The sequence below is a fragment of the Panthera tigris genome, chromosome B3 (genome assembly GCF_018350195.1).
Source record: "Panthera tigris isolate Pti1 chromosome B3, P.tigris_Pti1_mat1.1, whole genome shotgun sequence".
In the NCBI taxonomy this organism is placed as follows: Eukaryota; Metazoa; Chordata; class Mammalia; order Carnivora; family Felidae; genus Panthera; species Panthera tigris.
This window is the reverse complement of record NC_056665.1, coordinates 55,367,196-55,393,740: the sequence shown is the minus strand read 5'-3', so window position 1 is coordinate 55,393,740 and position 26,545 is coordinate 55,367,196. Positions and strand designations below refer to the sequence as shown.

Here is a 26,545-nt window from a genome sequence, read left to right as displayed (position 1 = left end):
AAGAGAGAGGGACATCTTACTCCAAGAGGTCTTTCTGGAGGAAGTTACTTTAGATTTGATATCTAGTGGATGAGTCGAGTTAACTAGGCAATGTTGGGCGAAAGAGAAATGAGTTTGGGAAACAGCATTCCTGACAAAGACCAGAGCATCAAGCAAAGGTGTGAATACACAGGATTATGGAAGGATGGGGTATATGGGCTACCCAGAGCAGATTCAGGTTACTGAAGTAGGAAGTATGAAGCAGATAATAGTGAAATTTGAGGCTGCTGATATAAGATCCTGATTTTAAAAGCCACATTTGCCATATTAAAAAGTGTAGAAATATTCTGCAGACAGTGCAGAACCATTGAAGAGATTTAAGTGACGGAATAATGTGGTCAAATTGGGGTTTACATCTCATACTCTTTCAGTTACAGGGGCTAGAATGGAAACAGAGAGACAAATCAAATAGATTTTTGTAAAAGTCAAAGGCAGAGAACGAAACAGGCTGAACTAGAGCTAGGGATGGAGAGGAAAGGACAGGAGTACTTTGAAGACACACAGAGCAGCATTTGGGGGTTGGTTGGATATGAAAAAGGGAGGAGTGTAAAAGGACCCCTTGGCTGACTGCATCAATGGTGATACTGCCTGTGGAAATGGGAAACACAAGAAGAAGAGTAGGTTTAATGAAGCCAATCTCCTGGTTTAGTTTTAAACAATCTCCTGTGGGAAATTCTACTGGAAATGTCCAATTGGCAGTTAGATAGTCCTGGTCTTAAAGGAGAAGTGTGAGCTGGAGATGCACATTTAGGAGATGTTATGGGCCAAGCTATGCTCCCCCAGAGTTCTGTAGCGAATTAATTTCTCAGAATGTGACTGGGTTTGGAGATAGGGTCTTTCAGGAAGTAAGTCAGATAAAATAGGATCACAAGGGTGGGACTTAATGCAATATGGCTGGTGTCCTTATGAAATGAGATGAGCACACAGACAAGCACAGAGGAAAGGAAGAAGACAGCCATCTACAATCCAGGAAGTGAGGCCTCAGAATGAAACCACCCCGCCAACACTTTTTTCTTGGACTTCTAGTCTACAGAACTATGAGAAAGTAAATGTCTATTATTTAAGCACCCAGTCTGTGGTATGTGTTATGGCAACCCAAGTGGATTGGTACAGGAGACTTCATAGTTAAGGTAAAACTTGAAACAATGACACTGGAAAATAAAATCTAAAGAGTGCATGTAGTCGAGAGCCCCAAAGTACAGGGAAAAAGCCCCCAAAGGATGAGCAGGAAAGAAGCCCTCAGAAAGATAAAGGAACCAGGAATCTGTGGTGTCACAGAAGCTACGGGAATACAGTGCTCAAAATAAGAATCATCAACATTGTCAAATACAGCAGGAAATATCAGTGAGATTGTTCCTGAAATGCAATTGACACAGCACAGATAATCTGAGTGAAAATCTTATCTGTAGAGTCGCATTGGCAGGATCTGGGTTGGAGTGGGTTGAGGAGAGAATCAGAGACTATGGATGTGGCCCACCACTTTGAGAAGTTTGGATGCAAATGAGAGGAAAGAGATTGAGATTTACCAGAGAAAGACCCATTGACCTTAGAATGCAAGAGAGGGTCATGTTTTCACACTGAGGAAATGGGCCCAAGATAATGGGAGAGATTGAAGATGGAAATGAAAACAAAGGATGACCCATGGAGTAAGATTCTGGAGGAATAGGATGAATCATGGGATAGGCATGGATGGAAGAGTTGGTCTGAAACAGGAAAAAAAAAAAAAGCTTCATCTTCTAAAATTAGAGCAAAAGAGTTGAGGAATGATGATTAGGTATGTAGATTTATAAGTGTAGAGTGATAAATTGAGGACGATTGTGCACAATAGTGTCAATTCTCTTTGGAGGTAGAGCAAGCTCTCTAGTTGCCTGTTTTTCTCTTGGGGCATCTGGTCTCCAGGTAGAGGAGGATCGGGAGTTTGTTGACTGATTCATCAGGAAGGAAAAGCCTGAAAGGGATTTGAGAGTGCCAGTGCCTGATGGTCCAGATTCTATTTGGCCACGTATGATTGTCTCCCTCATAACAGAAGGCAATGTAAGAGGATTAGGTGAACTTCCTGATGCAGCCAATCCAGTGTATTATAAGGGAGAAGAAGAAATTGAAGATCAAGCGTTTATATAGGATAGAGAACCACTGTGTGATATGTATACTCTATGATCATGTATGAAGAGCTTTAAAAGATAAAGCTGAGAATCTATCCTGTGCAAAAATGTAGCAAAGAGATCTTCAGGCTTCCTGTCTTATGCCCCTATTCTCTTTTATGGATCTTTTACATCTGCAGAAAGGTATACTAATTCTCATTCAGTGTTCATAATTAATTTATATTTTTTTCTAGTAGAACTTAATACATTAGCAGCAACAGGAGCCACCATTTTTTTTAAGTAGGCTCCATGCCCAGTGTGGGGCTTGAACTCAAAACCCCGAGGTCAAGAGTCACAAGCTCTACTGAGCCAGCCAGGCACCCCTAACCATTTTTAGCACTTACTATGTGCCACGTGTCATGCTTCATGTTCACATATATTATAACATTTGTCATCCCAACTACCCTATGAAGAGTGTACTATCTTTGCCCCAGTGAACAGGTAATAAGTTGAGGTTTACCCAGGATTCACAAGGCTAGCAGTTGGTAGAGGTAAGATTCAAACCTGTGTCTGTTTGAAACTGCCAGTCTACCTTTTAAGAAGGAGATCTAGAGAGGAAAATGACTAAGATTACACATTTTCTTTGTTTATTTTTTTTTTTAATTTTTTTTAACGTTTATTTATTTTTGGGACAGAGAGAGACAGAGCATGAACGGGGGAGGGACAGAGAGAGAGGGAGACACAGAATCAGCAGCAGGCTCCAGGCTCTGAGCCATCAGCCCAGAGCCCGACGCGGGGCTCGAACTCACCGCGAGATCGTGACCTGAGCTGAAGTCGGACGCTTAACCGACTGAGCCACCCAGGCGCCCCTACACATTTTCTTTGTATGTTATGTTGATCTCCTCAAGCTGAAAGATGAGATGGTAGCTGGAAAATATCACTCCTACCCTTTCCTGCTCCATCCACCAAAATGCACCATCAATTTAGTCCTGTAAGGCAATACAGCAAGCAAATTTTTTAGTATTTCTGAAAGAATCCTGGCAGTGAACTGCATCCCCTTTTAATTTCCCAAGGGATGTATCCAATTTATATCAACTTTGATGTTTGAAATATTTCTGTTTCTTACTCAAGAAAGGAAAAATACAGTTGGATGCTAATAAAATAATTATAAGTACCAATTATCTAGAGTAAACAAAGAAGTGTTATACAAATACATGAAGAACATGCAGAAAAACAACAGCATAATGATAGAAATTAACTTTATGCCACATTTCCATGCATTGTTTTGAAGTTTATGTAATTTATGACACCACCCTCATATTAGATTTTGAATTGGAAGAAATAAGCGTGTGTTTCATTATATTATACTGTAATATAGGGCTTAATAAGAGCCTGATAAATCTTAAGTATTGCATTATACTATGTTAATGATTATCATCATAGCTTTTCCAACACAGGCACCACAGTGTCATCACAGATTATAATTTAAAGGAAATATTAGCAATTCAGAGTGCCCATATACTGTAGTTAATAAAGCAGTGAATAGAAATCAGCTTTATAGGTAATTTACCAGCTAATGACAATTATTTCTATACTGTGTCACAGGATTATGTGAGGAGAATAACTTTTTCATATAAATAAGATCGATGCTCATAACATTCTAACTTGTACACTGCAGCAACTCATCCAATACTGATGGCTGACAGTTTCTCTTAATAAATTAATTTATTGCCTGAGAACACAAAAAATGCAATATTTCATATTGTTAGCTTCCCAGGGGTATTTAGCAAGTTTGCCATCTACAACAAAGAGTCCAAATTGCACTGGTAGGAATAAAATGATGAAACGTGATCCGCAATATATTGCGGTCAAGTGCTCCATGTAAGTACTACACGATTTATGACCATCTCCGAGCATGGGGATTCTGCTGTGTCTGACGGAGTAGCTTAGCAAAATAAAGACAGATGGCAGGGTAGTAAATAATTACTTGATTGGAAGACGACCACTGCAGGATTGCTTCCTGCCTTCAATTCAATGAGACTTCATCTGGGGTAAGTCATGTTGATTCATGTGAGCATTTACAGCTTTGAGTTGATTGACCAAGGAAAGAATCATAATTTAATAATTGATAAAGAGAAAGGATGCTGTGAAATGGGAGGTGATGCGATTCCTCAGTGGGTTTCCCTGTTCCCTTTTCTGCTGTCAGATAATTGACTGTTCTCCATCCTTGAGATTCAAAGTGAATTGTAATGTGTAGACTCCTGCCTATTTCTGAAAACATCTTTATATATATATATATATATGTGTGTGTGTGTATATATATGTATATGTGTATATATATATATATATATATATATATATATATATATATATATATATAAAGACTGGGGATAGAACATTTGAGGCAATCTTGACAACTAAATTGAATTTCAAACTATAGTCACTCCCGTTGGTTACCATACAATCAATTTATAAACGACTTGAAAACAGGTAACTACTGTTCAAGTGGTTTTGGCATTTGCATGAAGACATGGAACAAGGTCACTCTTTGTTCTCTCCATGAGAACTTTTTGGGACTATATCTGAGGAATTGGTTACAAATCCACTCAAGTGAGAGAACAGAAAGGTCTAAGCTTTTTCTTCCATCATTAGAACCTCAGAAACTCTCTTAATCTTGGAATGAGAGAAAGGCAGGCTCTTATTCTCTCTCTCTCTCTCTCTCTCTCTCGCATTTTGGTTTTGTAAATTGTAATAGACTATAGAATTATTTATTATGGAAGATTCAAATTCCCATCTGATGCCCAGGTGGTGGGTTTTTCCAGGGAAAGGACTCTCCTCTTGCCTCTCCTTCTTGTGATCAGTCCTGCCTGTCCTACCCTCTGTGACATTTCAGCCTGGTTTGGGCCAACAGCCCCTATTATGTCCTCTTTCTATAACTCTGTATATGGCATTAACCCCACTCCTTTTCAACATTGTCTTTTGTATCCCCCTCCACATAATTTTACACATGCTCATCTGTGACCACAATTCACTTGTTTTCCCTCCATTATAGAGATACTTTCAACTGTATTGAACTGTGTTGAATAGCATTGACTTGTTCTTTTATCCCAACAAACTATTCTTGAGTGTTTACTGTGATGGTAGGCATGAGGAGGGAGGTTTGGGCACAGCTGAGAATGTGAGAGGCAGTATGTGAAGACTTTGAAATCAGTCAGACTTGGGTTTAAATCCCAGCTTGACACTTTCTGGCTGTGTAACCTTAGTCAAATGACTCATCTTCTCTGTGTCCCACTTTTCACATTTTCCGATGGAAATAATTATAGCCCCTAGCTCACAGATGTATTGTTTTGGATTAAAGGATATTATGGCTGCAGAGTGCTTGGCATTGTACCTGGCACAAAATAAACTCTCAATAAATGGAGGTGATGAAGTATGAAATAAGCTACCCTCCAGGAATTTGCAGTCTAGAGGGCATAAAAAAAATGCGTCTTAAAACTAGTCTAGGTCACACAGTTATGTCTGCTGGAATAAAGTTTGAAGCAGAGTATCATGGAAATATAGAGCATTGTAAAAATTTCTTTAATTGAGAGATTTAGGGATGGCTTCTTCAAAAAAATGCAGACTGTGGATTTCTTCAACAGGCAGCTATTGGCAGTCAGGGCCTATTGCTGAGGAAGGATGGGAACAAGGGAGCTAGAATTGGAAGCAGGAGGCTTGCATCACCAGTGTGCAACCTTGAACTGTCCGAGCCCAAGTTTCCTTCCCAGTAAAATGGGGAGAATGCCACGAGTTCTGCCTGCATCCCCGTACTCGTGTTGGGATCAAATAAGAGACTATGAGGAAAGGGCTTTGTGAATCCTGAACATCACAGATGCAGTCGTGAGGGAATGAGTAATTTTTATTTTTGTGCTCGTGGGAATCCGTTGATATCTCTCCATTCATACTCCCTTGGCTCACCCCCCTTTGTGGCCAATGGCACACGTCCACAAGTCAGCTGGCGAGTACTCTTGTTGAAAGAAATGTTTTGACAAAGTCCGCTCTTGACTCGCATGTGAACAGAAGCAAGCTGTGTACACCAGATAGATGATTCAGAACAGATAATCAAACCGTCACTTCTGCTTAGCACTGAAATCAGAAAAGGATGGATTGCACAGGAGGAGCCCTTAGATCACCTACAAAGGGAATAATTGAGAATGAACTCTAATAAGAATTTGCAAAGTCACTGTGCAAGTGAGCAGACCACCGTGTGGATCTGAAAATCCAAGAGGGCCAAGCAAGCAGATTTTAGCCCTTAGAACAGACTCTCTCCGTCGGCCTCTGTCTGTTGTCTTTGAGGGGACCGCGGAATCTGACGCATTTAAGCAAAGTCTGGTTTTGTCTCTGGGGCCCGGGATTTTGCAGTTTGCTCTGTCCTGGATGGGCTGTGTACATACCTTTGAGCAAATAGTTGGAGTAACTCCCAGTTCACTCAGCCAGCTGACTCTGTTACAAAGGAGGATTTATCTTTTTTCCTCCTTTGTCCAAACTAGAGGACAAAGAATGTGGCAACTTGTGTCTAATCACAGGGTGTGCTGGAGTCTGCCAAAAAAGTACAGCAAAAGAAACCCTTCCCCAGCATGGCCCTGGCAGTTGCCCCCGAAGATGCACACAAATACACGCCTTCCGGACGACAGCAAAGGGTAGATGACCCCTCAACTGGCCCCTACAGCACCCCAAACAGTAGATGAAAGCAAAGGGCATGATACTTTGGGGCTGCTCTGGGGCAGCCTGTACCTGCGTCTTTAGGATCCTCCCTTTATATGGTACATTTGAGGGACCATAGCATAGGGCAGTTAACCTGACATTACACCACGTGCTTGAGAGTGTCCAGGTTCATCTGACGATGAAGAGTTGGAGGTTAAAGGGACAAGTCTGAAATAATAGTAATGAGCAAACAGCAAGAGGTCGTCATAGAGGGAAATTTGCAGGATCTGGAGTCAAGCAGACCTCTTTGGATTTGAACCCTGTTATTTTCTGGGTGACATCAGACAAATCACTTAACCTTTCTGAGCCTCAGTCTCTTCATCTTCAAAATGAGGATAACAATAGCAACTATCACAGAGGCATTTGGGAAGGAATAATATGCAGCACAATCCCTGGCACCCAAAGAGTGCGCAATAAATGGTAACTGCTAAAATAACTCCCAGGCTTCTCAAAATACTCAATTTGCTTTGCATGACTAAGCCCATTTCCAGAAGTTGCATAAATACACTGCCTATAGAACACACTCGTTGCTTTGGTCTTTAAGGAGCAACAAAGTACCATGCAGAAACTGTTGTTTGTTCTTTTTGCAAAGCTGGGAGAGTGGGAAAGGGGAAGGGTTACAATTTTCCATTTCACAGATAGGAAATCAGAGGCATAGGAAAAGTCAACGACTTGCTTAATGTCACATAAAGCCAGCAGCATAGCTGTAATGGGTCATGACCTCCAGTGCAATGCAGCTTGTGTTCACCTTTCAAAAGTCAGGGGTAAGCAACTCCTGTCTGAGCTTTAATACCATCAGTCTAATTTCTCAGATTTTCTATAGCTGCTGATCTTGAGAACCTTTGAGGCTTTGGGGAAATCACATGGGTGATTTGACCTTAAATCTCATGCCACTGGCAAAAGATTAATTGCTAAGACCTGGAAAGCGGCCAGACAATTCTGTGTAGCTGAATAACAGCACCGTCTAGGGATGTGACTGTCCTGACAGATTTAGTTAGTACATAATTGATAAATCTAGAGTTTGTATAGCTTCACTTCCCAGATAGATAAGGCAACGGGCTCCAAGGGTTGACATTTACAGAAGCCCTACCAGTGTTTTATAACACTGAATCTAGGTTTTCCACTCCGTTCCTCAGAACATTGCTCATTTTCTAAGGCTCTGTTCTCAGCAAGCAAGAAGATGAGGGGATCTGACAAGAGGCCACCTTGCCCACTGTAAGCAAGAATGCCCATCATTCTTAAAGCACTGTCCCATGACTGCTTTTAAAGTCTTATTTACCCTGACCCAATGTAGGTTGAGGTCAGAGAGGGATGCAGGGCATTACATAGGAGCTAGGAATTTTTCGTCACAATCAGAATCCAAAAAAGATAAAAGGCAGTCAGATGCAACATCAAAGGTTGGAAAGTGGGTCTAAGCCCTGGACAGGAGGCTGCACAGCTTGACTCTTGTTCCAGACTCGAGTGTTGTGAGACCCTTCTTAGCAATTTGAACTCGGACAGGCACACAGAAACCTCAGCTTTTCTTTCTTTCCCTTTGGTCACTCATTCCAGAAAGGATTTTGCCTATCTGAAAGAATTGTTAGTGGATATTTTTCACTGTAATTTCTATTCGGAGCTTATTTAAGCCTTTATAAAGTTTGGTTACCTTTCCTTACTTCTTGCTGTCTAGTTTTACGTTGCAGTTCAGGAGGCATTGTGGGGTGCCTGATATATACCAGTATACTTTAGTAATTTTGTCACCTCTACTTGTAAAATATCTGACACAGTAGTTTAGGTCAGTATATCAGTGGCATACAGTGTACAAGATCTTATGTACAATGGATCTGGCATTTTGGTTTTTGCCAGAAGTGAATAAAGATGTCATTAAATAGCCTCCCTTGCCTTCACAAATAAAAAGCCCAGTGATTTCATGTATTATAACAACACATAGAGATATTTTTCCAAGCTAGTTATTACTTTCTGAATATACTTTACTGATATGCATTACCTTTTAATAATCATATGGAAAAATCACATGATGTTAATTTTATTGCATATCCACCACGTTTATATTAAAATAGTCTATGAGATGGCTCCTAGAAACTTTGTCACTGAGTTAAGCAAGTGAGTTTTGTCTTCTTTCACTAGATGAATTAGAGAAATTGGAACAGGAGCGGCTGGCTTTGGAAGCCACTATCAAAGATAACGAATGTGAAGAAGGGAGTGGAGGCATCCGAGGCTTGTTTAAAAAAGCCAGCCAGTTGAACATCACTAAGCCAACGCCTAAGAAAGGTAAGTGCTTTCCAAATTTGCAAGAAAGATTATGAAATGAGCCACTGCTTGAGTATCTATAGGGGTCAGAAGTCAGCATCTAAGATGTTGAGGGCATTGAGTGTAGCTCAGGACTGAAAGACATTTCTTTCAAGACGATAGCACAGATAAAATGTAGACGTTGTTGTCATTTATCAATAACATTAAGCCCTTTGTACCATCTAAGTGTAAAAACTTAATTTTAAAATAATAATATTTGGTTTGGGAGTCCTGAAGTGCTTACACAGATTGGAGTGCCATAAAATAGACATTTCTTAGTTAAAATGGAAAGGGGATAGAAATTTAAGAACGAATACCCAAATGGGTTTATCTGTACACATGCACACACACACACAGACACACACACACACCTTGCAGACATTTAAGGAGACTTAAATTAACTAGTACAGGTAAATGAGGGATCCAGCTAGAGCCCTAGTTTCAAAAAGCAGCTATCTTTATCACAAACCTGAATTCTGGACTAGGAACATTCTTAATACCAATTACCTGTAGATTTCACCTGAGAGGTACACTCAACCTCTGAATGTCCAATATACACCCCAGTAACGAAAGACCACAGAATGAGAGCTTTTTGTAAAATTTATAAATAGGTGATTCAAATATATAACTTTTTTGTAAATAAGAAATTGCTTTCTTTCCAGAAAAACCATGGGTTTAAGTTTAATGAGGTCCACAGCGACCTCTGCTGGTAGAAAATTATAATGTTAATGTACACAAATAATCCTATACTTAACTGAAGTCACTTGGTATGAGGCCCAGAAAAGATTATTTCTCTGGGAGGTTTTTTACATCAAATAGCAAGATCCATATTGCACCTTAGCAGGCTTATAGGCTAGTTTGACCTCTTTCAAAGAGGTTCTTCAATGAGGCCTTCTAATACCCTGGAAAAAGTTTGGACCTATTTGCTTGTTTTCCTACTATAGTCCAAGGATGAAATTTTACCTGTAATACAATATTTTTATATATTTACAACATATTTACAACATATTTATAACATAAAATATAAACATTTCCCCCTTCAAATACTGGAAGTACCCTCCGGCTTCTGGAATATTCCATGGGCTATAGGAAAGCTTATTATATATTACGTACCTTAACATGACATTGTCTAGGAAAATGATGTGTTTGAATCTAAAGCTGGAGGTACATCAGGACTTTCAGAATGTAAATATTAGAATAAGACCATCTAGATTCTAACTATCTTCTTTCCTTGTCAATTATTTGGTTCATTCATGAGACATGTTAACTATTCATTGAATCTGCTCTACCATTCAGTCTTTCAATGTTAGTTACCGTCTCGAAAAGCAATGGAAAATTCAGAAGTCATAGCCCAATACTATTCTTTAGCTGATGGCAGAGGAGGGAAGCATCAATGTTCTTATTAATGAGAAGGGACTTATTATTTATTTTGGAAGCCTGTTTCTGCATCACAAATCTTTTGGCAAAGAGGTACTCTTCTGAAAGTCAACATGTCTCATTGCTCAGAAAAGCAAAATGATGTTATGTTTTATTTCCAACACCTAAAATTTCAAACGCAGCTCTAAAGTAGGCCCCTTTACTGCTCTGGGCCTTCGCTGGTTGACAACTCTTTTGAGTTCTAGATCAGGACAAACCTACCTCCAGACACTAATGCGTGAGTCCCCTGGATGCTTTGATTTGCATGTAAGTGGGAGCAGAGTTTGGTCCATTTTGTAAAGATATTTACTTTATCCCTCAGAAGTCTTAGGGAGATAGAAGCAATGTAAGATAATTGCTTCAGGACTGACAGGCCCAAAACATGGAAGCAGCAAAAGACAGAACAAAGCATCTTCAGAACCTCTCAGATCAGAGAGGAAGCTCGGAAGCAGCTGTCAGCCCTACTCTAAGCACTTGGCTGACATCATCTCTTTGAAATAGAGCAATAAAGTCACAACTTTAAAAGACATGGAAATGAGAAATAATATATACAGTGTAGCAACAAAAACCTCTACTGGCAAATAGGAGTGAGGGTCCTGCTCAAACTGGACTCATTCCCTAGCAGACTTTCAATGTATCCTTGATAGGGTGGAAAAAGCATCAAAAAAACGTTTAAGTATTTTATGTGCACCCTTATCTATAACTCCAGTAAAGGAATTTTGTCTTTCCGTATTGGCTTTTTCATCTCACTCATAGAGCTCCATGGCTTTTCCTTGGCTTCAGGAGTCTCCTTGAAAACAGAGAGCAAGCCAGGCTGACATTAGGTCCAAAGGGTCATAGAGTCAAGATGCATTTGGTCCCCAGCCACTTTCATAATGCAGACATTCATGGAATTTATACCAGTTGTACTCATTGAATGCTCTAATGAAGAAATAGTTCTGATTCTATTGCTTATCTCTAGAAAACCAATCACCACATGTTCTAGTTTCAAGTAAATTTGAAATATGATTGAGTTATATCTGAAATTTTATAAAATGGGGGTTTTTGGCTATTGTATCAGATAACTTAGCATCATTACCTGTCTAAATAATAAATTCCACCCTGGAGATTACTAAGAACTTGAAAATAATCTACTGTTTTATAATGAAAACTGTAATCATAAAACCAATATCATATTTTGTTGGACTATTGAAGGTAACCTAAATTACTGTGGGACTTGACCTTTATCTCCCCTTCTCATAGCTCACTGTTTACCTATAGCTATAAAAACACTTAAAATTCATGACCCTTCCTCTATTTTCCTGAATAGATTTATTGGCAAGTTATTTTGTTTCTTTCTTCAAAAGACCAATAGGTATACCACTTTTCTTTCATTACAGACAGCAGCATGAACACAATCCAGTCAATGCATGTGGGGGAGTTCAACCAGAAACTAGTGGAAGCCAGCACCCAATTTAAAAAGAAACAGGGAAAAGGCACAATTGATGTGTGGTGGTTGTTTGATGACGGAGGTAAAAACAATTCCAGAATATACACTAGGGAGCAAAATTACTGTGTTGATAAATTTAACAAACTGCATGGGAAGGTATATGAAAATGATATCAGTTTAAGAATAATATTTCTGTGTTTCCCAGAGATTTTAAATTATTTAGGAGCAACAAATGGGGGAATGAATAAAGATATAAGGCAATTCATTCTCTTTCAGTGATATATGCTTATACTTTCTGTCATAATTTACTCTTTCTTCAGGGTTAACACTCCTTATCCCCTATATCTTGACTCTCAGAAAAAAATGGAAAGACTGTAAATTAAGGATCTATGTTGGAGGGAAGATCAACCGCATTGAAGAAGAAAAAATTGCGTGAGTAACTCATCACTCATTTGTTAGAACACTTGGAATGTTTTTTGTTTCAATCCTTTAATTTTAAGAACTTTAAGTGTTTTTGAGGCACAACAGATTTAAAGATAAAGCCACCGCAATAAGCCTCGTGTCTACTTGGTTTTCTGGTCAATAAATTGCATACATTTTGTAATCACTGTCTTCATGTCCCTTGATCCCCTGCCACAAATGCTTTTAAAAGGAATTTGACACAGAAGTCTCATCTCAATTCTTTATTGAGAGTATCATTATCTTATATAATGTTTGTTTGGTTTGACTAGTAAATGTATCCAAGAAACGAAAAGCCCGAAGGGATTTGTATTCAATAGCTTCCTTGGGGTGGGGGTGGGGGGTCAAACCTTTTGATTTGTGGTGGTCACTGTAGCACAGTACACTTAAAATAGAACTAAAGGACTGAACCCGATCCTTGTCCCAGCTCTTCCACCAACGAGCTGCAAGACTTTGTCACAGTCACCGTACATATCTGGGTCCCCAGTTTCTCATCTGTAGTTTGAAAGAGTTTAAATGAATAACTGTTGAAAACTCCTTTAATTAAAAAAATAAATAAGTGCCCACCGTGGAAATTCGCAGCTTTGTCATTAATTTAGTCACAGAGCTCTGACATGTGGCTGTGAGGCAGCAAGGATATTGAGAATGTGGTGCATCCAAAGGTCTCTGGTGGAAATCTGAAGAGCGACCTTGAGTGGCCCTTGCTCCCTTATGGTAGGACTACATCCTGAGGCCTTCCAGAAATCACAAAATAATGACAGGCTTTTATTCAGTAATTTTTCATGTTTTCTCCTCTGTCCTGGAAGGATATTATATAGATACAGAGATAGAGATAGAGATAGAGATAGAGATAGAGATAGAGATACAGACATAGACATAGACATAGAGATAGATATATAGATTTAATTCCTCTTAAAGAGAGTCATATTTAAATGGAAAGTAACATGATAGCTATAATAATTTCTATATAATAATTTCTATTTCTTAAAGCCTCTAGTAACTTATTGGGACAAGTGATGAAATTTAAAATTGGTCGGTAGATTAGATGATAGTATGGCATCAGTGCTAAATGCCCTGCTTTCAAAAATTATACTCGGTTTGTATAAGAGAATGTTCTTATTCTTAGGAAATACCCACCCAAGTGTTTAGAGGGAAAGGGACCTGATGGCTGCAGCTTACTTTAAATGGCAGATGGGCAGGTGAACAGATGGATCGAAGGCAAGAAAGAAAGAAGGAAAAGAAGGTTGAAGATAGAGGTAGCTATATATAAGGAAGAAAAAGTGTTCAGTGAAATAGAGCAAGATATAAACAGCTGGTGGATCTGGGATTTTTTTGTGCTGTCCTTGCAATTTTTTCTGTAACTTTGAAATTATATAAAAAATTCCAGTTGCCAGGGAAAGAACCTCCAATATATATGACACAATTATTAGTTTTTCAGTACATTGTCAGTAACTCTATAAAAATTATCAGCAAGGTAATAGCCAGTAATGTTAAAACTTGTCCTCTTTTTTTCCCCGAAAATGGTAAGGAAGCATGTACAGCTCTTTATTTTCTTACCTAGAACATGAATGCAGGGTTGGATTTTCTGTTTCCAGGGTTTGTACCTCCCTGAATTTCTCTGTCTTTGGTGGAATCGCTTGGTCCACATTTAATACACTGCGATGAAAATCAAACCCTGACCACAGCCTTTGTGTGAAAGTGAACCTGAAATAAGACATGACTGCTTGTGGTATCTTAAACACAAACCCCTTTGACTGAAAATAGCGAAACATGCAGTGATGGGGTATTTCTCTTTTATGTTTTCAGAATGGCTTCCCTTCTGAGCAAATTTAGGATAAAATTTGCAGATATCCATATCATTGGAGACATCAACATTAAGCCAAACAAAGAGAGGTATGAAACATTTAACAAGATCCATTGTTTACCCCTGATACTCTCTCATTTTCTTTTGTGTTGATTATTAAGGGGTAGAAATGTTATCTATTCACTGCAGTGACTGCCTAATAAGATATAATAAAAAAGGACTTCAAATAATCATGCCGAGCTATCAAATAAATTCTAACAGAAGGAAAAGGTTTTATGGTAAAGTTGAGCTTGAGAGGGAGAGCTGTTGAAACACAGGTTAGTTAGCATTTTAGAATTGCCCTTCCTGTTCTTGCTTTCCGTGGTGGCCAAAATAGCAGGAAGTACGGGCTCAGACTCTTTTGGACTGAGCAGTTGGGGGCAAGCTTTCATCATTTAAAATTCCTAGTGGGGCATCCTGCAGGGGGAGCTCTGATAGAAAAGATAGAAACAGCTTGACTCTTCTTGGCACAATGACAGAACCCACCCTCCATGGCCATTTTCACTTTTGGGCACTAGGGACCCAACACGTCAAGCTATGAAATTTGGCGAGGCAGGGGGTCCTCTAAAACTGAAGCCTGGCAAAGAAATGTATTGGCTTCAAAATTTTAAAATGACAAAATTGAAGTAATTGTTTAAATGTCTTCAGATCATGACATCTTTTTAACCCTTGTTAATTGTTAAATGTGTCAAGTCCATATATGTGAAAACAACTTGTAGGTTAGATTCTCACAGGAATTCCCAGAGGTATAAGAAAATTGCCTGGAAATTAAAGCTGAGACTGAATAAAATACCTAGTGATAATTTAGCAATTATAAAACATTTTCAACTGTTTACAGTCCAGAATCATATTTACTATTACATCTGGATACAATTTAAATTTTTTTTAAGTTTATTTATTTTGAGAGAGAGAGATTGAAAGCACACGTCCATGCACGTGGGGAAGGGCAGAGAAAGAGAGGGGAGAGAGAATCCCAAGCAGGCTCAGTTCAGTGCAGTGATGTGGGGCTCAAAACCGCAAACTGCAAGAACATGATATGAGCCAAAATCAAGAGTCAGATGCTCAACTGACAGAGCCACCCAGGCGCCCCAACATCTGGATGCAATTTAGCACATTTGATTCGGTGTGGAGTGGTCCTTCAAGGTTGAGACTACAAAGGGAAACGAGGATCTCAGTATAGCTTAGGTTCTCGGTGGCCTGTTGGACCTCTTCTCATTTCTGTTGGCCATCAGTCATTTCTCCCTTCGCCTGCAGTTCTTGATGGGTTGCAGTCCCACACTCCAGTCTTATTGCCCTTCCCTCCTTTTGATCCTAGATGAGTTTAATAACTAATGGAGAAACATCTAGATTTAAGATGCATTCTTATTGACTAAACAGCAACATTGAACTTTGTGTTATTTGAGGGTGTTCATGATTCCTCTAAGGCTATGGATCAATTAAAGTGGCTTTACAAAATACCTTTTTTAAAAAAAAAATATTTATTTTGAGAGAGAGAGAGAAAAAAAGAGAGAGAAGTGGGGAGGGGCAGAGAGAGAAGGAGAGAGAATCCCAAGTAGGCTCTAGACTGCCAGCACAGAGCCCAACGTGGGGCTTGGACACACGATCCTCTAGATCATGACCTGAAGCTGAAGCCAAGAGTCTGACTCTTAACTGACTGAGCCACCCAGGCGCCCCCAAAATGTTTTAATTGTGATAAGAAAGCTATAATCAACAGATTACATTTTGGTTATTACCATGGAATATGTCTTCATATCATATATACCACCAATGCCTTGTATTCCTCTATTTCTGCAGCTTTAAATACTTAAGAAAAATTAAGAACAAAGTTTATAATTCTCCTTGGTAAATGTAATTAACTTTCTGATATGAATTGGGTTGTCATGTAGTAATCTCTGGTAACCTCCCACATTTCATTTGAAGAATTTTAATTCCTAAGTCATCACCTCTTGGCATTTGCAGTGATGTGATCAAACAGGCTCATCTTGTGTCTCTAATTGGTGGAAATGCATTCTATTTCATAACACAGCAGGTACAATGATTTCCTAGCATGTGCTACTTTGCAACAGGCCGGAGCCTGCCAGAGCTCTGCAAGCATAGAGCCATTTACTGTTGTCTGGAGGGTAGTCACGGTGTACCCTACTGCCTTTGGATTTTCCAGAGGCCCTGGCTCAATGCTGGGCACAAATTAGTCATCTACTTCTTGCAGCCAAATTCCTCTTGCTGTTGTTTGTCTTAGCAGTAGCTAAGGACTGTCTGTGCTTACTGATTAATTTGCTCCTGTATCCTTTGCCTCTATACCCATCAGTCTGGTGTTCTCTACTCAAGTCCTTGTTTCTTTGCCTTTCTTCCATGCTCCTCTCTGCCCAGCTGCTGTGGTCACCCCCTGCATACCTGTCTTATCTGTCCTATCATGAAGAATGCCAATGTACCTCTTCCACTAATGTCTTTCCATTCTTTGAGTGCCCATCACAGTCTAGACACAATTTATTTTACTAACCCTGAACTTTGTGCCATGTTTTTTTTCTCTTTTTAGGCAGCAGACGTTATAGAGAGTAGCAAGAAACAAAGGACCAGGCATTTTGGCTTTTGTCCTGGTATCTTAAATTTGATTTTAGACTCCATTTTAATTTGGTGTTTCTAATATCCTCACCATCCTACAATGAAGAGATCTATTTCCCTTTCTCAGGAAAAAAAATGAATTAGATTTCACAATTTTGGAGATCTTTTTCTCTGATACTTCAAGGTCTTGAGGAAGATGCAAAAAACAAAATCCATTTTATATTGGAGTAAAAGAATGTTTGCAGCTAATGTTACCTGGTGTGAAGACAAAACACCACCAAGAAGAGGGGTGCTGGAAGTGCCATTCTCCTCTCTTTGGTCTTCCACCATAACTGATGCCATATTGCTCTGTAAAACAGTCACGTATCTGGTGTTGGCAAATCTATTCAAATATGTAAAGGTAACCCTATTTTAAAAACAGAGAATGATCATTCAGTAAATCTCACAGATGGCCACTGGTAGCACATCTGGTACTTTGTGATAATTTTTTATTAAGTTTTTAATTTTAATTCCAGTGTAGTTAATAGTGTAATATTAGTTTCAGGGATACAAAGTAGTAATTCAACAATTCTATACATTACTCAGTGCTCATCGTGATAAGTGTACTCTTAGTCTCCTTCACCTATTTCACCCATCTTCCACCCACCTCCCCTCTGGTCATCATCAGGTTGTTCTTTATAGTTAAGAGTAAATTTCTTGGTATGTCTCTCTCTCTCTCTTTTTCCTTTTTTTGCTTGTTTTGTTTCTTAAATTCCACATAGGAGTGGAATCATATAGTATTCATCTTTCTCCGACTGGCTTATTTCACTTAGCATTATGCTCTCTAGCTCTATCCATGTTGCTGCAGATGGCAAGATTTCATTCTTTACTATGGCTGAATAATATTCCATTGTGTCTATATACACCTCTTCTGTATCCATCTATCAGTCGATGGACACTGGGCTGCTTCCATAATTTGGCTATTGTAAATAATGCTGCAATCAACATAGGGATGCATATATCCTTTCAAATTAGTGTTTTTGTATTCTTTGGGTAAAATACCCAGTGGTATGATTGCTAGATAACAGTGTAGTTCTATTTTTAACTTTTTGAGGAACCTCCAAAAAAAGTCACTGTTTTCCAGAGTGACCGCACCAGTTTTCATTCCCACCAACATTTCACGGGGTTCCTTTTTCTCCACGTTCTCACCACAGTTACTTTTTCTTGTGTTTTCTATTTTAGCCATTCTTATAGGTATGAAGTAATATCTCATTGTAATTTTGGTTTGCATTTCCCTGATGATGAGTGATATTGAGTATCTTTTCATGTGTCTGTTGGACATCTGTATGTCTTCTTTGGGGATGTGTCTGTTCATGTCTTCCGCCCATCAGGATTATTTACTTTTTTGGGTGTGGAGTTGTGTCAGTTCTTTATATATTTTGGATACTAACAGTTTATCAGATATATCATTTACAAATATCTTCTCCCACTCATTAGGTTGCCATTTAGTTTTATTGATTGTTTCCTTCACTTTGCAGAAGGTTTTTATTTTGATGTAGTTCCAATAGTTTATTTTTGATTTTATTTCCCTTGCTCAGGAGACATACCTAGAAAAATATTGCTATGGCCACTGTCACACTTCCTTGCTCTCTTCTAGGGTTTTTATGGTTTCAGGTCTCACATATACATCTCTAATCCATTTTGAGTTTATTTTTGTGTATGATGTAAGAAAGTGGTCTAGTTTCATTCTTTTGTATGCTGCTGTCCAGTTTTCCAAACACCATTTGTTGAAGAGAGAGTCTTTTTTCCATTGAATGCCCTTGCCTCCTTTGTTGAAGATTAATTGACCATATAATCATGGGTTTGTTTCTTGTTTTTTATCTTCTTCCATTGATCTATGTGTCTGTCTTTATGCTAGTACCATACTGTTTTGATTACTATAGTTTTGTAGTATAACTTGAAGTCTAGAATTGTGATATCTCCAGATATCTTTTTTCTTTTTTTGTTTTTCTTTTTTCTTTTGTTTTTCTTTTTTCAAGATTGTTTTGGCTATGTGGAGTCTTTCATGGTTCCATACAAGTTTTAGGATTATTTGTTCTAGTTCTGTGAAAATGCTGTTGGTATTTTGATAGAGATTGCATTAAATCTGGAGATTGCTCTGAGCAGTATAGACATTTTAAGAATATTTGTTCTTCTAATCTATGAGCATGCATTATCTTCCCGTTTTTTTGTGTCATCTTCAATTTATTTCATTAATGTTTTATAGTTTTCAGAGCACAAGTCTTTCACCTCCTGGTTAAACTTATTCCTAGATATTTTATTATTTTTGGTGTAATTGTAAATGGGATATCTTCTTAATTTCTCTGTTGTTTTATTATTAGTGTATAGAAATTCAATGGATTTCAATACATTGATTTTGTATCCTGTGATCTTACTGAATTCATTTATCAGTTCTAGTAATTTTTTAGTGGAATATTTAGGGTTTTTGATATATAGTAGCATGTCATTTGCGAATAGTGAAAGTTTACTTCTTCCTTACCAATTTGGATACCTTTTATTCCTTTTCCTTGTCTGATTGCTGTGGCTAAGACTTCTAGTACCATGTTCAATAAAAGTGGTGAGAGTGGACATCCTTGTCTTGTTCCTGATCTTAGAGGGAAAGCTTTCAGTTTTACACAATTGTTGATGATTAGCTGTGGGTTTTTCACTTATGGACTTTATTATGTTGAGGCATGTTCCCTCTAAACCTACTTTGTTGAGGCGTTTGTGATAATTTTTAAAAGGCATCTCCTCTGAGTGGCTCAATTAGAGGAAGAAGACTCTTCCTCTGGGCTGATGCGGCCCTGGTTCCAGGGCCCAACGCTTAGAGCACCAGCTCAACTTCAGCTTTTCTTGACTAGGCAGCCCCTATCTACTGTTAATAATCATTTCTCCATCACTGGGCTTTTTTTTTGGTCACCAGGTGACACACAATGTCGACAATAGTTTGTCAATGATTCCCAAGTTGGAGGCTAATGTTAAATGCCTTAAGTTACCTCTAATAAATCTTTTAGCTACCCATAAAACATCAGTAAGTCTTGATGGAGATATTTTATCATAGAAACATTATAAATATGACTGGGCAAGGGTGAAAGGGAGTATAAAAGCAAAGTTAATGAGAAAATAATTGAGCCTGGAGAAACTGAAAATCTCTTGTGGTTAAATTAATTTTTTATTGAATATGCTGAATTAATAGCCATAGGCCAAAAAGACAACAATCTTTATACAGAAATTAAAGAGAAAGTAGAAGCAATTAACTGGATAATTTAGTTTGAAGCTACTAAAGTGGTCACAAAACAACTGGTATATTAATTTGAGAAAAGAAATCTTACATGAACTTAGGGAAAAATTTTTTTTGCAATTAAAAAATTTTTAAACTTTGTTATTGTGAAGAACAGGATGGGGAAGGCAGGGCAGGTATAAGTTAATTTTTAAAATTGAATTCATTGGCATTTACATTCAATACCATGTAAATCTTGGCCTATTCTAGAGTCAATTAAAAAGAAAAGTCAGATTTAATGAGAATCAGAATAGAAATCTTGAGCCACCTTTGCATCACCTAGCTAGGAGGATGGAAAATGGCCAGCTCAGGGATGAACCTTAGGATGAAGTCAAAGACGAACATAGACAAGGAACCGTTAAGAGTTCAGACAAAGTAAATGGGCAAATACAGTCCCATTATAACCTATTGTGTCACTTAGCACGTTTCAATACCAGGAAAAGAAAACTTACAATGACTTGAATAATGAAAATTATTTGCAAACATAAGTGAAAAATCCAACTATGTTTTGGCTTTCAGGCAAAGTTTGATCTAGAAGGTTAATTTTGTAATCAAGGACTAATTCGCTTCCATAATTTCTACCCCACCTTCCATTATGAAATCATCAATCAAATTGATTTAGCTTATAAAAACAGGATGACAGACAATAGCAATCTACATACTTGCTTATTTATGTTCAGTGGGAGAGAAGGTTTGTCTCTTCTTCAGTCATCGAACTCAGGTCATGGGCTCCATTCAGGTTGTACCAGCTTGAGCCACTGAGCCACTTACTGTGGTCAATGGGATGTTAGGTGCCTCTTGGTCAACCTTGCCTGGGCTATGTGTCTACCCCAGCCAAATGCTCTGGTAGAAGGAATAGAATTGTCCTGATTAGCTGATGCTGAGGATGGAGTCACTCCCATCCAAAGGGGCATAGTATGAATACCAGGGAGACAGCAAGCAACCTCTACTCTACTTCCATTTCTTAGGAAACTATTTTTGAACTGGTCTTCCTAGTGAGTACCAGGGTTGAGATGCAAAGAAAACATAGTCTGATCAAAATAATTACGTGGAGAGCTTAAACAGAGAGTCAGTACTAACCTCAGTCCTGTGGCTGTTCAGTAAAATGAATGCCTTGGTTTTACAGGGCACTGTACACTTCTCAGCACTGTTACCCAGATCACAACTAACCATCACACCAATCCTCATTGCCAGCTTTGAGCAACCATCATGACCTATTATAGGCAAGGTTATCCAGGTCCAGGAGGACAATGGAAGAGCAGGACTAAGAACTCAGGCTCTTCTCTCCTAGGCCAGGGTCTTTGCATTGCACAGATTACTGCCAAAGGTCTCTGAAGGCATGGCACTGTTGGAAGGAATAACAAATAGAAGTATTGTGTAGCTGAAAGAATAATAAGGCATATCAGTGTTCTCTGGTGTTGTCTATCATTCTAAATGAGTCAAAATGTCAGAACTCTACTACATTACATAGCTCTTCTATCCCTAACAAAGGCACACTGGCATGTTCTCCTTTGTAATCTCTGCACTTTGATCTGCAAATCCTAAATCAGGGCAACTGATGAGATCATTGAACTCATCTCCTCATATTTTAATTCCTTAACCTAATAGCACTTAAAAATTTTTTTTTAATATTTGTTTATTTTTTAGAGAGAAAGAGAGACAGAGCATGAGCAGGGGATGGACAGAGACAGAGGGAGACACAAAATCCAAAGCAGGCTCCAGGCTCTGAGCTGTCAGCACAGAGGCCGATGCAGGGCTTGAACCAACGAGCTGTGAGATTATGACCTGAGCTGAAGTCAGATGCCTAACCAACTGAGCCACCCAGGCACCCCTTAACCTAACAGCACTTTGATTTTAGTTACCCCTCAATTCAAAGGTACTAAATTATAAGTAAGCTACATTATATGAAACCAAAAGATCTTGTTTATATTTGAGATCATCTTAAAGTAGCACACTAAAGACAACTACTCTCATAAATTATAAGCTTTGTTTTGTACTACTGTTTTAAAAAAATCCTATGAGGGGCGCCTGGGTGGCTCAGTCGGTTAAGCGTCCGACTTCAGCTCAGGTCACAATCTCACAGTCTGTGAGTTCGAGCCCCGCGTCGGGCTCTGGGTTGATGGCTCAGAGTCTGGAGCCTGCTTCCGGTTCTGTGTCTCCCTCTCTGTCTGCCCCTCCCCCGTTCATGCTCTGTCTCTGTCTCAAAAATAAACGTAAAAAAAAAAAAATTAAAAAAAAAAATCCTATGAGATTCTTATGAAAGACAAGAATGAGATTTTCTAGCAAGTTTTAAAATGGTCTACAGCTGTGAGATAGCACTGCTACTTTTCTACTCAATGACATCTTCTTAATTGCTCTAAAATGGCTTTGGATTTTTAGACATTAAAATATTATTGATTTTTGTTTTCTTTTCTCTAACATGCACCTGAAAAACAGTCATTTAAAAATCTCAGGCAGCAACAGCAGACATCAGAAGGACGAAAGCTCCATTATTTGCAGCATACATCCAAATTGCTCTATAACCATTAAATTTATTATTCTTCTAGCTGTCCACAGCCCCCTGCCAGCAGGGGGTGGGGCGCTTGGACTACAGGGGAGGGCAGGACTTGCCAGCTCCCACCCCAAGGAACCTAGCTCATCTCCCACATTAATCCATAAATGTCTCCCATACAGTCTGTACAATAAGCAGATGGAAACTCAGTTCAGCAGATGGAAACTTATTTATGGGCTAACATGTCTACATTACAACTGTGTCTTTGACTATACCGTGTAGTAAGTGTATTTGCAGAATAATTGCTCTCTGTGTGTTGGTGCGTTTATATTGAGGATCTAATACCCAGTAGGCTAACAAGGCCTCAAACATGTTGAGGCCTTGCCTTGGGTAGGGAGGCAGTACTATATCCATGACTTTACTCACAGTAAGTCCCCTGCAAAGATAATTCTTAAAAGATTTGCATGACATTCAGCTCTGATTCTGCAGCCAGCAGAGCCAGTCATACCTGGAGTATCTGTGAAATAATGAGTTAGTTTCCCACTGTGAGCCCTCCTTTATAATTCCAATTTCAGCTGGAAAGTCTTTGAAGAGATGATTGAACCATATCGTCTCCATGAAAGCTGCAAAGATTTAACAACTGCTGAGAAATTAAAGAGAGAAACCCCGTGGAAAATTACAGATGCAGAACTGGAAGCAGTCAAGGAAAAGGTAAGGACTTGTCTTCCTTAATTTTTACTTTACTGTCTAACTAGCTGCAAAAGAAAACAACAGTTGATTTAATGATCAAGAAGTAACATTATCTGTTATAGAATTTCATTATTCAAGATCCAGGGTTTCTGCATTTTTCAAGTGCTTTCCAATCATATTATGGGATATGAGGATTTAGAAACTAGTTTCCAGTTTTAATATGAAATTAATTCTTTTTAAAAAAGATTTTAAAAAACCAGATTATTGATATATATTATGAAGTCTTCTTTCAAATTTAATTTTATAGAACAGGAGACATACCCATCAGTCTAAAATAATTTAAGTCAATATGTGTGCAAAGTAGATCAAGGTAGTTGACTCACAATATAACACAAGTAACAAAGAAATTTTAACCTGATGAGGCAATGAAAACTAACAAAGGGATCTGAGAAAATACGCAATTGGAACAAGAATTGTGAAAGTTGGATTGGGCACATGTTGTAGGATGGATATGAAGTGGGGAGCTTTTCTGGAGAACCCAGAAGACGGAAGTTACCCCATGTGGCCTGAGCTGAATGAAGTTGTGATCATGAGGATAATGAAAAGGGCTGGGACAAAAGAATTAAGTAGAAGAACTGACATTTGAATTGGATTAGATATTCAAGGAAAAGGGCCACAGAAACCTCTAAACTACAGAATTTAAATAAACTACATTAGGAGCTGAATTTGAAACAAATTAGAATGAGAGATACTAAAGCCTTTCAAATTTAGTAGAAAAAATACTGAGCTAAATTTTTTTCCCTGAATGTTTATTTACTTACTTTTGAGAAACAGAGAGAGACAGAGCATGAATGGGCGAGGGTCAGAGAGAGAGGGAGACACAGAATCTGAAGCAGGCTTCAGGCTCTGAGCTGTCAGCACAGAGCCCCACGTGGGGCTCGAACTCACAAATTGCAAGATCATGACCTGAGCTGAAGGTGGATGCTTAACCAAGTGAGCCACCCAGGAGCCCCCTGAGCTGAAATTTATAAACTGTGTATAATAAACTGCCCAGATCTGACAAAGATTTTTCGCATAATTGAGCAAATCATACATCTAAGCCTTGGTTTCTGAGCCAATGAAATATAATGACAAATATTACTTTCATCAAAGCAAAATCATCAATGTAGTTATTTTTCCAAGTGAGTCTTGGTTGACTTTTTAGTTGGAACGAATCCCCTGTGCTGATAAAATATTCAAAGAGCCTAAACAGTGTAGGTGAGGATATAATTTATGTTCTTAAGTATCAAGATCCAGTTAGTTTTCTTCTACCTCACACCTGTTCCCAGATCTGGCCATTCTCATCTTCTCTTTACTATTACCCGTGTCTTCTGCTTGCTTGCTTTTTCCCTTAGAATTTAATAAGCCACTATTGCACAATGACAACCTTGTCTTACTCTTTATATTTCCAAAAATTCTCATGAGTTTTTAAAACGCCGTTAGTTTCCAAATATGGATGAAATAATTGTAATTTTTTTAAAGTGAGGCTTTTCTACTTCTCCACTATTTGAGGGAAGAAGATAGATTATCATTCATAATTCTGGTAGAACTGCCCTCAACAAAACCTGAATGTTGTCCACAGAGTTACCGCCAAGTTCGCCTGAATGAACTCTTACAGGAACACTCAAGAGCTGCTAATCTCATTGTTCTGTAAGTATCACTGCAGATATTTAAGAATGTTACAGGGAAAGCTTAGCTAAATGGGTTAATCAACTTAAAAAGTCCAAACTATTCAGGTGGAAAGTTTAAAAAAATTTGGAACATGTGGGATTTTAGACCGTGAAGGAAAATAAATGCCACCCTGAGACCCTGCCAACTGGAGCCCGTGGGCTTTAGAAGGCCCCACCTGGACTTTCCATCCGGTGTGCCCTACCCATGGGGCCAGGGCATATGCCCACGTAGAACCCTGGCTTCCTCTTCAGACCATGCTCCAGGAATCCGACCCTGGAACTCCCTGCCTAACAGGCCTTAAGTCAGCCTCTGAGGCTCATGGGCTCCTTCTCTGGGAGTGGTCCTGAGATATAGTCTATAGCATGTTCAGGAGGCTCCTTGCTCTGTTAGAAGAGGTCAGGGTGGGAGAAAAAGGCAGGGGACTTTCCCATTTCCACTCTTACCCTCCATCCCACAAATGTTAGAAGTGTACCTGTTGTAAATATGAATGTGTACTCAAGCAATGATAGCTAAACATGAAAACCAACTATTTTACGTTTATACCTCATGGTCTGATTCCTGTGTGTGAAGATTAATATGTCTTCAAGGTCTACACTGGAGAACTATCCACCTAAGACCTAGAACAGTCTCCCAATTTGGGTGAGAGGGTTCAAACAGCTGTTTTCTGAGATTCCTGCCAAATATAAGAGACTTAAACTACTAGGAATATCATTTCCATCCAAAAAGGAGAGGTATTGCTTGATCAAATTTTCTATTTAAAGAGGAGTGAAAATTTATAGTTATGCTTTGTTGCTACTCTACAGTGCCTAAGCCTATTTTTCTGGTTTATAGATATTTGTATTATCCAAGAAATATATCAGTTTAATATCTATATTCAAAATAACGTCTATGCTTTCATTTTGTGGGGGAGGGTTATAAAAGTTTCAGGCCACTGGTTATTAAATAGCTCAGATGACTAGTGATGTTACTGCCTGTAGTAATTGTCACTTTTAAAATTTTTCTTCCATTGCTGTCAGGAGCCTTCCAGTGGCGAGAAAAGGATCTATATCAGATTGGTTGTACATGGCTTGGTTGGAAATCCTCACGAAGAACCTCCCTCCTGTTTTACTAGTTAGAGGAAACCACAAAAATGTGCTGACATTTTACTCTTAATACATGAAGGATAAGAACACATCTTAACTTAATGTGTAGATAATTAAGAAACATGTGTGGTACTTTACGTTATAAATCTGATAGATGGATATGCAAACCTCTGGAGACAATCGTACAGGATTCCACATAAATTATGTCATTTTTTTATTAGTTACTGGGGGCTATTTTTTTTTCCTCTCTCAGCTTAAGAGGGTGTCCAACTCAATGCTACCCCTAGAAAAACAATTTCTTGTTGCTGTTGATAAATAAGAAAATCAAGGAAACCATGCTGGCTTATGCTCATGAAAACCACCAACTTGATTGTAAGCTTCTCTAGGCAAACTTAATCTTTTGTTTGCTTCTCAGC

At 38.6% G+C, this 26,545-nt stretch overlaps 1 protein-coding gene across 3 annotated transcripts in view; it reads left to right on the top strand.

Annotated features, from left to right (window-relative positions):
• Positions 1–26,226, top strand: part of SLC12A1 (solute carrier family 12 member 1) — a 100,879-nt gene extending 74,653 nt beyond the window's left edge. For all 3 annotated transcript variants that reach the window (XM_007081816.3, XM_007081815.3, XM_015537424.2), the window contains exons 20-26: positions 8,991–9,134; positions 11,948–12,079; positions 12,318–12,429; positions 14,263–14,349; positions 23,223–23,358; positions 24,959–25,026; positions 26,064–26,226. In XM_007081816.3, the coding sequence (XP_007081878.2) occupies positions 8,991–9,134; positions 11,948–12,079; positions 12,318–12,429; positions 14,263–14,349; positions 23,223–23,358; positions 24,959–25,026; positions 26,064–26,199 (815 nt within the window). In that variant the 3' untranslated portion in view covers positions 26,200–26,226. The remainder of the gene's footprint in view (positions 1–8,990; positions 9,135–11,947; positions 12,080–12,317; positions 12,430–14,262; positions 14,350–23,222; positions 23,359–24,958; positions 25,027–26,063) is intronic.
• Positions 26,227–26,545: the final 319 nt, after the last annotated feature.